The sequence below is a fragment of the Mandrillus leucophaeus genome, unplaced genomic scaffold (genome assembly GCF_000951045.1).
Source record: "Mandrillus leucophaeus isolate KB7577 unplaced genomic scaffold, Mleu.le_1.0 Scaffold88, whole genome shotgun sequence".
NCBI lineage: Eukaryota > Metazoa > Chordata > Mammalia > Primates > Cercopithecidae > Mandrillus > Mandrillus leucophaeus.
Window position 1 is genome coordinate 993,325 of NW_012109585.1, and position 11,499 is coordinate 1,004,823.

The 11,499-nt window shown below is 38.3% G+C and overlaps 1 protein-coding gene and 1 long non-coding RNA gene across 4 annotated transcripts in view; one reads left to right on the plus strand and one right to left on the minus strand.

The window, feature by feature from the left end:
• Window positions 1–10,028, plus strand: part of MYOT (myotilin) — a 20,328-nt gene extending 10,300 nt beyond the window's left edge. For all 3 annotated transcript variants that reach the window (XM_011969160.1, XM_011969162.1, XM_011969161.1), the window contains 6 exons: window positions 2,654–2,703; window positions 3,800–3,932; window positions 5,221–5,428; window positions 8,209–8,374; window positions 9,043–9,176; window positions 9,391–10,028. In XM_011969160.1, the coding sequence (XP_011824550.1) occupies window positions 2,654–2,703; window positions 3,800–3,932; window positions 5,221–5,428; window positions 8,209–8,374; window positions 9,043–9,176; window positions 9,391–9,563 (864 nt within the window). In that variant the 3' untranslated portion in view covers window positions 9,564–10,028. The remainder of the gene's footprint in view (window positions 1–2,653; window positions 2,704–3,799; window positions 3,933–5,220; window positions 5,429–8,208; window positions 8,375–9,042; window positions 9,177–9,390) is intronic.
• Window positions 4,633–11,494, minus strand: LOC105531278. The gene is made up of 3 exons (XR_001004774.1): window positions 11,335–11,494; window positions 10,337–10,465; window positions 4,633–5,458 (listed from the first exon to the last, which is right to left on the minus strand). It is a non-coding gene; the product is annotated as an uncharacterized LOC105531278 (long non-coding RNA).
• Between the last annotated feature and the right edge of the window lie 5 nt (window positions 11,495–11,499).

Consider the following 11,499-nt stretch of genomic DNA (forward strand, 5'->3'; position numbering starts at 1 on the left):
GAGCAATTGTTCCAAGATTAACAAATGTATCCTTTCCAAGAAGGGATTAACTTTATGGAGGCGTATCCCACAGGTTTGCACCTCATCGATTTTTTTTCTTTTTTTTAGACAGTCTTGCTCTGTCACCCAGGCAGGATGGAGTACAGTGGTGCAACCTCAGCTCACTGCAAACTCCACCTCCCGAGTTCAAATGATTCTCTTGCCTCAGCCTCTCAAGTAGCTGGGATTACAGGTGCACACCACTAGGCCCAGCTAATTTTTGTCTTTTTAGTGGAGATGGGGTTTCACCATGTTGGCCAGGCTGGGACACCTCAGCCTCCAAAAGTGCTGGGATTACAGACGTGAGCCACCACACCTGGCCTCAACTTAACAAGTAAACTTAACCCCAAAGAAAATGTACAGTCGGTGGCTGGGCACGGTGGCTCACGCCTGTAATCTCAGCACTTTGGGAAGCCAAGGCGGGTGGACCACAAGGTCAAGAGATTGAGACAATCCTGGCCAACATGGTGAAACCCAGACTCTACTAAAAATATGAAAATTAGCTGGGCGTGGTGGCACGCGCCTGTAGTCCCAGCTACTCGGGAGGCTGAGGCAGAAGAATCGCTTGAACCCAGGAAATGGAGATTGCAGTGAACCAAAATCGCTCCACTGTACTCCAGCCTGGGTGACGGAGCGAGACTCCATCTCAAACAAAAAAAGAAAAATGTTCAGTTGGACAGGTAGACTGAATGTTAGCACTCTCTTCCTTCTGTAGTTACCTTTCAATCCCTCCAAAAAGTCCACAAGAAACTGGGAGCCAAAGAGATTAAATTAGGAACACAAGTATTCCTAGCTTCCAAAGGCAGAAAACTGAAATTCAGTTGTTTTTTTTTTTCCAACCTCGGCCTCCCAAGTTCAAGTGATTCTCGTGCCTCAGACTCCCGAACAGACAGGACTATAGGTGCGCGCACCATGCTGGCTAATTTTTGTATTTTTAGCAGAGACGGTGATTCACCATGTTACCCACGCTGGTCTCAAACTCCTGAGCTCAACTCATCCACCTAGCTCAGCCTCCCAAAGTGCTGGGATTACAGGCATGAGCCACCACACCCGGCCTTTGAAATTAAGTTTTTTGGTTCTGTTTGATGCAACTACACCTACTAAAAAGGATGGATGAGTGTCTACCAGAGCAAGAACTAGAAACCAAAAAGAGAACTTAAATTTATTTTTGGCTACTAAACAGTTCATGAATTTGTTCATTCAACTAATTTACATGGAGAACCTACTTGTATGTTGGGCTCTGCACTTGGTATGGAAGATTATAGCAAAAATGAGACACAAACTCATCACTATTAGGGGAATTACTCAAAGCAATATTATACTGATGATGTTTTTTGTTTTTTGTTTTTTGTTTGAGACGGAGTCTCGCTCTGTCGCCCAGGCTGGAGTGCAGCGATGCAATCTCAGCTCACTGCAACCTCTGCCTCCCGGGTTCAAGCGATTCTCCTGCCTCAGCCTCCCAACTAGCTGGGATTATAGGCATGCACCAACATGCCCAGCTAATTTTTTGTATTTTTAGTAGAGATGGGGTTTCACCATGTTGGCCAGGCTGGTCTCGACCTCCTGACCTCAAGTGATCCACCTGCCTTGGCCTCCCAAAATACTGGGATTATAGGCATTAGCCACCACACCCAGCCTGGATATTTTTAATTGGATTACTTTTACTTTACAAAAAAATTAGTTGATTTGTTTGATCACTGAATTGACCAGCTGTTTGGATATTCTGCTTAGAGAACCTTAAGGCTAGCCAAAAATTGTTACAGATTTGTAAGATTTTTGCCTTAAAAATGACAAAATACATTAGCTAAATAGATTCATCCCAAAGCAAATTATTTGTACTCAGATTTTGTGTGCTCCTACACCGTTTTGGGTAGGCTCTGTATTTTCCACTTTGTATCTTCCACTGTGCTAGGCACAGTGAAATGCAAAATATACACTACTTAATCAATTAGTTCTCTTATAATTTTCATAAATCCCTGATTTCATTCCCAAATAGAAATAATTTTCTGGTGTTCGGATATAAATCCTATAAGATGTTTGCTTAAATATAACTTTATTAAACAGGAATTAATGCTATTTTACAAAGCTTGTTCATAGCTCTACACATACCTTTTGTGAAGTCCATCAGGATTTTGTGCCATGAGCTAAAAAGAGAAGAATTTTCCAGTCTAATATGTGTTTACTGCTGTTGGTGCCACTTTTGAGCAGCAGGCATAATACCCTGTATCTACTGCCAATACAAGTGACTTCATGTCTATTCCTGTTTTACTAAAGGACAATCTGTACTCTGCGCTCTCATTTCAAATGCACCAGGGAGACACATCATCCTTTGTCATAAAATAGTCATCCGAAAAATGAACCACCATCAATTCCAAGTCTAGCTAGTTTTCATAAATAATATTTGTTAAATAGTCCTATTAATTCTGGGCTTTCTTGCTAGAGTGGTAGTATATTAGTATACTGTATTTTAAGTGCTTAGAAGATGAATGTATAGAACTTACCAGGGCTGTACAAATACAGCCAAAATAGGAATGTTCCTTTCAACTATACTTAATTCTGCTTCATTCAAGCTAACAATTGCATGTAAACATTCTTACTTTGTTTTAATTTCAAGCAACACAACTCAGAACATGCGCGACTGCAAGTTCCTACATCACAAGTAAGGTAAAAATTTTTTAATTTTAAAGAAATGTACGTTTTCCTACCTAAAATATTTTCAGCTTAAAAATGTAATATTTCTAAAGCCCTCGAGCCTACTCTATATCTTTTAAAAAATACAATGTGTATTTTCTAATGTCTGAGATGACGACCAAAATTTTGACGTTATCAAAACTATCACAGGGGAATTTTTTAGTGTTTTGGTCAAACAAGCCAGGACCATGCTTCTATATTAAACAATTTTCTCATGACAATGGAGACCCAATTCTAATTATACAATCTTTGGTGGTAAGAATAATCTACTGGGTACTGGGCATTTTAATAGATCATTTCTTCATCAATTGATGGCACTGTAAAAGAGAAACTAAGATGTACAATTTGTACCAGATATTTCTAAATTGCTACCATTTCTAATAGTCATCAAATATGCCACAGGTAAATACAGCCCTATGGCCTCTCTCCATTGTTATTACACTATCAGATCAAATAGTAGATTCTCCGGTTTCAAATTTGATGGCTAGGCTGGACGCGGTGGCTCACACCTGTAATCCTAGCACTTTGGAAGGCCAAGGTGGGTAGATCACCTGAGGTCAGGAGTTCAAGACCAGGCTGATCAACATAGTGAAACCCCGTCTCTACTAAAAATACAAAATTAGCCAGGTGTAGTGGCACATGCCTATAATTCCAGCTACTCGGGAGGCTGAGGCAGGAGAACCTCTTGAACCCAAGAGGCGGAGGGTGGTATAACTGAAATACATCTCTGAATATCACCATATACATGTTCACACCACCCCTATAGAAAAATGTCAAAAACTTAATTTGGATTTATTTATTTATTTTTGAGACAGACTCTCACTCTGTTGTCCAGGCTGGAGTGCAGCGACGTGATCTCGGCTCACTGCAACCTCCACCTCCCAAGTTCAAGCGATTCTCCTGCCTTAGCCTCCCGAGTGAGCTGAGATTGGGCCACTGCACTCCAGCCTGGGCAACAAGAGTGAAACTCCATCGCAAAAAAAGTAAAGTTGATGGCTAAACTATATTTGTGCAAAATGAAAAGCAATGATAATATTTACACATAGTTGTTATCAAAATATTCTTGTAGAAGTAGATCATCCTCAAGGGGAGATGTGAATGATCAGGATGCAATCCAGGAGAAATTTTACCCACCACGTTTCATTCAAGTGCCAGAGAACATGTCGATTGATGAAGGAAGATTCTGCAGAATGGACTTCAAAGTAAGAGAAGAGTTCAAAAGTACTGGGGGAAAATTAACAATGGGATACTGTTTTGAAAAATGTCCTTTTCCTACTTCATAGCTTGCAAAGCACTACGTACAATGTACGATGGACAAGAACACAAATTCTGAAGCCAAACTGATGTGGGTTTGAATTCTGGCTCTGCCACTTTCCAGCTAAGCAACTTTAGACAAGTCATTTAACCTCTCTGTGCTTTTGTCTCCTCATCTGTAAAATGGGATAACAAATACCCCAAAAAGTTATGAGGATTAATCGAGTAAATAGGTATACCTCATAAATACTCTTTATAAGTGAAGCTATCAGAACAATAGAATTTTTAAACTATAATGCCTTTTTCTTTTTTTTTTTTGAGACAGGGTCTTGCTCTGTCACCCACGCTGGAGTGCAATGGTGCAATCTCAGCTCACTGCAACCTGTCTTCCAGGTTCAAGCCATCCTCCCACCTCAGCCTCCCTAGCAGCTGAAACCACAGACACGTGCCACCATGCCCAGCTAGTCTAGAACTCCTGGGTTCAAGGCGATCCACTCACCTTGGCTTCCCAAAGTATTGGGATTACAGGCGTAAGCCACTGTGCTCAGGCTTAACGTATAACGTTTCTCCAATTCTTCTCTATCAAGAAATTCAAGCCACCCTGCTTTCTCTTGCCCTAAAGGAGTCCCTCAGACTAGGAAAGCTCTTTAGAAGAGGTTATATTTTTATTATCCTTATTTTGGAGAACTTTTCGTTATAAAATTTTTTTTCCAGATTCCTTATGAACTAAAGTTAGTGTTAAAGCTTTGGATTTCATTAACAGTTTATGTAAAAACACTTAACAAATTGCCATTTATATGCCAAACTATAGCTCAAGAACACTCTGTTTTAGAAAAATTACTCATTAGATCAGCAAGCCTCATATATATGTGCCTCTGTGACTTCATTTGCAGTCACATTTAGCCAGAAAAGCAGTATGACTTCTATATTCCTTACAGAAACCAACATAACATAAATTAATGTTCTAAGTATAGTAATTAAGAGTTCATAAAGAGACTGAGGTTGCATGTAAAACAGTTATGGTTTGAGATAGTCTAAAAATACTATATTAATTTCAAGGATCTTATTTTCCAATGTTTTGTTTAAAAAAGTATAAATACCTTTTGAGCCCTTGCTTTGCATTTCAATCACAAACCCACTCAGATACAGGAACTGTTTAAATTCATATATGGACAAATAGGTTTCAGTGATGCAATACTTTAAAATTCTGCCATCTCCTTGTGTTTTTCTTTCTAGGTGAGCGGACTGCCAGCTCCTGATGTGTCATGGTATCTAAATGGAAGACCAGTTCAATCAGATGATTTGCACAAAATGATAGTGTCTGAGAAGGGTCTTCATTCACTCATCTTTGAAGTAGTCAGAGCTTCAGATGCAGGGGCTTATGCATGTGTTGCCAGGAATAGAGCAGGAGAAGCCACCTTCACTGTGCAGCTGGATGTCCTTGGTAAGCCTCCAAAAAGACCCTTGAGAATTCCTTAAAATCCAGAAGTATTGAAAAAAAGAAGGTATTTTAAAAGAAAAGCCCAGCAGACTTCATATTTAAGGTTAATGTCTACACAACCTATTGGACTGTCCATTTTTATCTACAAACCACAAGAAAAAATATAGATATATATACATATATACACACATACACACATACACACACACACACACACACACACACATATATATATATATGTAAAGGAAAGTCAGTGAAACTAGAACGATAGATCTATCACCAAAGCTTTTCTGGAAAGAAAATAAGTCATACAATTTTAGACAAACCAAATAAGGAAGCATAAGCATTTCTAGATGTAACTATAGAGTCTCAAAATAAAAATCTTAGTCTAATCATTTCTCTGGTCTTTGTTTCTCCAAAATGAGGATAATAAAAATAATCAATCTGACTCATGATATTATGGAATTATCATAATCTGTCATAATGTTAAATACATAGTTTAAAATTGAAGAGTAGGAAGGGTATAGTGACTCAGGCCTGTAATCCCAACACTTTAAGAGGCGCCAAGGTGGGAGGATCACTTGAGCCAAGGAGTTTGAGACCAGCGGGGTAACAAATAGCAAGACCTTCTTTGTCTCTACAAAACATAAAAAAAGTTAGCTGGGCATAGTGGTGCCAGCTACTAGAGAGGCTAAGGTGGGAGGATAACTTGAGCCTGGAGTTTGAGGTTACAGTGAGCTATGATTGCACCATTGCACCACTGTACTCTGGCCTGGGTGATAGAGTAAGACCTTGTTTTAAAAAATTTCTTAAAAAATTAAGAGTAAATATCAACTTTTAATCTTAGACTATGTCCTTTTTACTAGGAAACTAATCTCTAATTATAACCAAAACAGGCCTACTTGCTTTAGAAAACAGGTATGGCTACATTTATGTCTCAAATCTGTCTTAAGTAGGGCAGTTCTTATAAAACTGGTGTCTAGTTTTTAAATTTTTTTTTTTTTTTTTTTTTGAGACGGAGTCTCGCGCTGTGTCGCCCAGGCTGGAGTGCAGTGGCGCGATCTCGGCTCACTGCAAGCTCCGCCTCCCAGGTTCACGCCATTCTCCTGCCTCAGCCTCCGAGTAGCTGGGACTACAGGCGCCCGCCACCACGCCCGGCTAGTTTTTTGTATTTTTAGTAGAGACAGGGTTTCACCATGTTAGCCAGGATGGTCTCGATCTCCTGACCTCGTGATCCACCCGCCTCGGCCTCCCAAAGTGCTGGGATTACAGGCTTGAGCCACCGCGCCCGGCCTAGTTTTTAAATTTTACACTTTAAGTGCTTTAAATATACAAGTTGAGTATCCCTAATCCAAAAATCTGAAATCTTTAAGATGCTCCAAAATCGACATGACACACAAAGGAAATGTTCATTAGAGCATTCTGGATTTTCAGATTAAGGATGCTCAACAAGTATAACGCTAATATTCTAAAATTTAAAAAAAATCAGAAATCCAAAACACTTCTGGTCCCAAGCATTTCAGATAATGGATACTCAACCCATACCACATTTTTAATACTTTAAACCATTGTATATTGCATAAGAGATATTTTGCTATAATTCACTGTTTATTATATAAAAGTTTGATCAGGTTAAAGGATAAACTATTTCTTGAGTTTATATTCCACCCAGATCAATACAAAAATCTTTAAGATTATTCCATAATATACCAAAGGACCTCAAACTAAGGGAAAAACTAGTGAGCTAGAAATTTTCAAAAACACATACAATTTAAGTGATTAAAGTTTAGGCAAATCTTATTTGTACCAATTGCTTCAGAAATACTACAATAGTAGAGCTGAAAGAGATCTTGGCTGCCATCTGTTTAATCTCATCTCTCCTTCAGAAAAATCAGGGTTATGGTACTGAACTATCCTTTCCTCTCTCCCCTCAGGTAGGAAAACAAGGTCATAATAATTACTGATATTCCCATATTCCTTCACAGTTTACAAAGTATCTCTTCGTTTATTATCTCATTTGTTCCTTACAACTATTTTGTGTGGTAGACACAACAGTTACTACTACCTGGATTTTTTTTTTTTAAACAATAGATAAAACTGAGACTCAGAGAAACTAAACAAAATTTTATCAGTTTTGCATGGCTCGTGGAGCCACTAGGTAATTTGAACCCAAGTTGTCTGATACTCTTTCCATCACTCATGCCGCCTCCCTGTAGATGAGATGATTAAAAAATACAACTTAAATTTGGGCCAGGCACAGTGGCTCATGCCTGTAATCCCAACATTTTACGAAGCTCAGGTGGGCAGATCACTTGAGGCCAGGAGTTAAGAGATCAGCCTGGCTAACATGGCAAAACCCCATGTCCACTAAAAAAATACAAAAATTAGCCAGGTGTGGTGCACGCCTGTAATCCCAGCTACTCAGGAGACTGTGGCAGGAGAATTCCTTGAACCTGGGAGGCGGAGGTTGCAGTGAGCCAAGATCGCACCACTGCGCTCCAGCCTGGGCAAAAGAGCGAGACTTCGCCTCAGAAAAAAAAGAATATGACTTAAGTTTTAATGAAATATAATTATCTGATTATCAATTCAATGAATCATTACATTAGAGTTTAGAATTCTGAACGGTATAATAAAATAGTATTGCATGTCTGTCTTTTTAACTAAAAGTTTCTAATTCTGTTGCTGTTGGTTTTAACATTTTAATATCAACATACAAATTTCATAATGATTTAATACCTTTTTTACAATATTTCAAACACTTGAATTTTTGTATTAATATATAGCAAAAGAACATAAAAGAGCACCAATGTTTATCTACAAACCACAGAGCAAAAAAGTTTTAGAGGGAGACTCAGTGAAACTAGAATGCCAGATCTCGGCTATACCTCCACCAAAGCTTTTCTGGAAAAGAAATAATGAAATGGTACAATTCAACACTGACCGAATAAGGTAGGATATGTATTTCTAGACTTACTATAGTTTATTTGGGCGAATCCAGTTATACTTTTTAACATGCATTATAAATGGCATGCATTTATCTCAATTTGTCTAGTTTTTAAAACACTAAAGAATAATATAATAAAATATATATTAGATAATAAATGTAAGAAAACTTCAGTAAGCCAGATTCCACTAATCGGAAATGTAAGGCATAAAGCAGACTAGGATTTATCTTTTTATCAATGATGATGAAAGATGGTTCAAGGAAATAAATGACATAAACAAGATTAAAGGGGGATATTTTCTTTTCTTTTCTTTCCCTTTTTTTCTTTACAAAAAGCTTCAGCCTTTATTAAACAAAGGAGAAGGTAGGAGACAGATAAGGGAACAGGTCAGAACCCCTCCGGTTCCCCTATACATACACATAAATACAAACACAGACACACCCAAGTGAATGACAGAGACCATCAGGGATCAGGGGACAGACTGAAGGGCAGAGGGAGACAGCACCCAAGGGGGGATGTTTAATTCAAGAAAACCAATAGCTATTTGGCAATAAATAGATACAGCTTCGGAATTTTCAAATGTTTTTTTCTTCTCAGTCTGACTGTAGGTCAGAGACATCCACTTCCCAGAAATAATTCCTGTACTTTCATTTCTTAAAAAATTTTTTTCAGCTTATATCAAGATAACACTGGAAGAGTTACTTTACTGATAAAAGATGTAAACAAGAAAGATGCTGGGTGGTATACTGTGTCAGCAGTTAATGAAGCTGGAGTGACCACATGTAACACAAGATTAGACGTTACGGGTATGTCATACTATTAACCAAAGTATTATAAGGGATTTAACTAGGAAGATTTAATAAGAAATGCAAATTCCAGCAGAGTATAAAAGTTGAGAGATTTTCCCTATATATAATCAGCTTTGGTTCTTTTTTCTTTTCCTGTCTGATAATAAATACCTAGGTGTCCAATTTGGTTAGAACAGGTTTTCTGAATCAACTTTTATGTGATCTATTTCAGCACGTCCAAACCAAACTCTTCCAGCTCCTAAGCAGTTACGGGTTCGACCAACATTCAGCAAATATTTAGCACTAAACGGGAGAGGTTTGGATGTAAAACAAGCTTTTAACCCAGAAGGAGAATTTCAGCGTTTGGCAGCTCAATCTGGACTCTATGAAAGTGAAGAACTTTAATAACTTTACCAACATTGGAAAACAGCCAACTACACCATTAGTAATATAATTGATTACATTTTTTGAAATTAATCCATAGCTGTATTAACAGATTATGGTTTTAATTAGGTAATATAGTTAATATATATTTATATTATTATTTATCCTTTGACTCTTGCACATTCTATGTACTCCTCCAATTTGTGAAGCCTACAGGAAATCTGGGTATATGGATTTGTAACTGTAGAAGACCATCTTAAAATACAGGATTTTAACATTTAAGTCATACACATTTAACAATTACAGGTTATAAATTAGTATCAACTTTTTAAACACATCTAATGCTTGTAATAATGTTTATTGGTACTGCTTTCTAAATACTGTTTTACCCGTTTTCTCTTGTAGGAATACTAACATGGTATAGATTATCTGAGTGCTCCACAGTTTTATGTCAAAAGAGAATAAAATTCAAATATTTAAAACGGACTGTCTCCTCTTCACAAAAAGTCTAGATCTGTAAAATAAAACTCCACTCAGCAAAACCTATGAATAACAAGTTCCAAAAGAGGAATGTTATATTCTAGAACAGTGTGAAGCTCACTTACAGCTCAGCCAATTCCTCTAGAAAACTGAGCTAGACTTTCCATGGTTTGCACTTCAAAGGCAACCACGATTAACTTAAATCATGACTGAATCTACCGAATTTGTGATTTTGTTTTAACCAAACAGGTCTCTAATTCTTCAGGATTTTTCAGTCTGTTATGCTCAAAGGAATAATAGTCTCTAGAGGTCACCTACTTAATTCTCATAGTTAATGTAAATTTGACAGCCCTGTAGTCCCAGCTGCTGGGAGAGGTTGAGCTGGGGATCCCTTAAGATCAGGAGTTTGAGGCCACACTGGGAAACATAGGGAGACTCCCTCTCTAAAAAAAAAAAAAAAAAAAAAAACTATTATGTAAATTTGAATACCTATTTATGGGTGTTTTTCCTCCAATAATTTCAATTTCAGATAACCTCTTACTTTAGAAAGCATAATTTTGTGAACTGCTGAGAGTCCCAGTACAGGAAAGCCCAAATCCTTTTGTTAAAACTATTCCAAAGCTTTTTTCCCTCTCGGGCCTCTAGTTCACTGGCTGTCAGCCTTTTGTGAGGCCTCTCCTGTTCCTCTCATCAATGGTAGTTTTTGACCCTCACTACTGTGTGACCCAGTTTTGCTTTTTATCTATACATAAAACAGCATTTATCGACATCATTCTACATCTCTTTCAGGGAAATAACAAAAGTGGCTTTCTGTTTTACTTTCAAAACTGTTTAGTGTTTTCTTTGCAGGTTTCCCTGCGGCCTTTGGACTGGATTCCATTTTATTTTCCTTTTTATCAACATGAGAATCCGTCCTGGTCTTACATCCTGGAGGGTTTTTGGCTGCCTTAATTTACAGCCAAATTAATTTGGCCTTTTCTATAGCTGATTTACCAACCTTCTCCTCTTTGCAAAGCTTCTGGGTCAGATATGGGTCTGGGCTCCTGTTTTGGCCTGCCCTTTCGCATAATCACCGCAGGATTTTTCATCTATTTTTACATTAGTGGGGCAGGAGAGTGGAAGCTACTTCCAGCAACAGCTCTCGGTTAATAACCAGTGTCTGCAAGTAGCAGCAGCAGCAGCAGCAGCGTGGGGTCACGGTTAGGCATTTGGGCTTGGGCATCCAACAGACTTGGCCCCAACTTTCAGTGAATTATTTCATTTATCAGCGTCTCGGTTTCTTCAGGCCTAAAATGAGGACAAAAATACCTACCTTTCACGGAGGTGGATGTGGAGACTAACAAGGCGATAAATGTTAAAGGTATTCGAGAAAGAGAAGCCCGTGATAATGAATAATACGATTTTTAAGCCCACAGCCAGGTTATTCCCAGAAGTTGGCCCTCCGCACCAGACCCCCGCAGCCCGCAGCCCGCAGCCC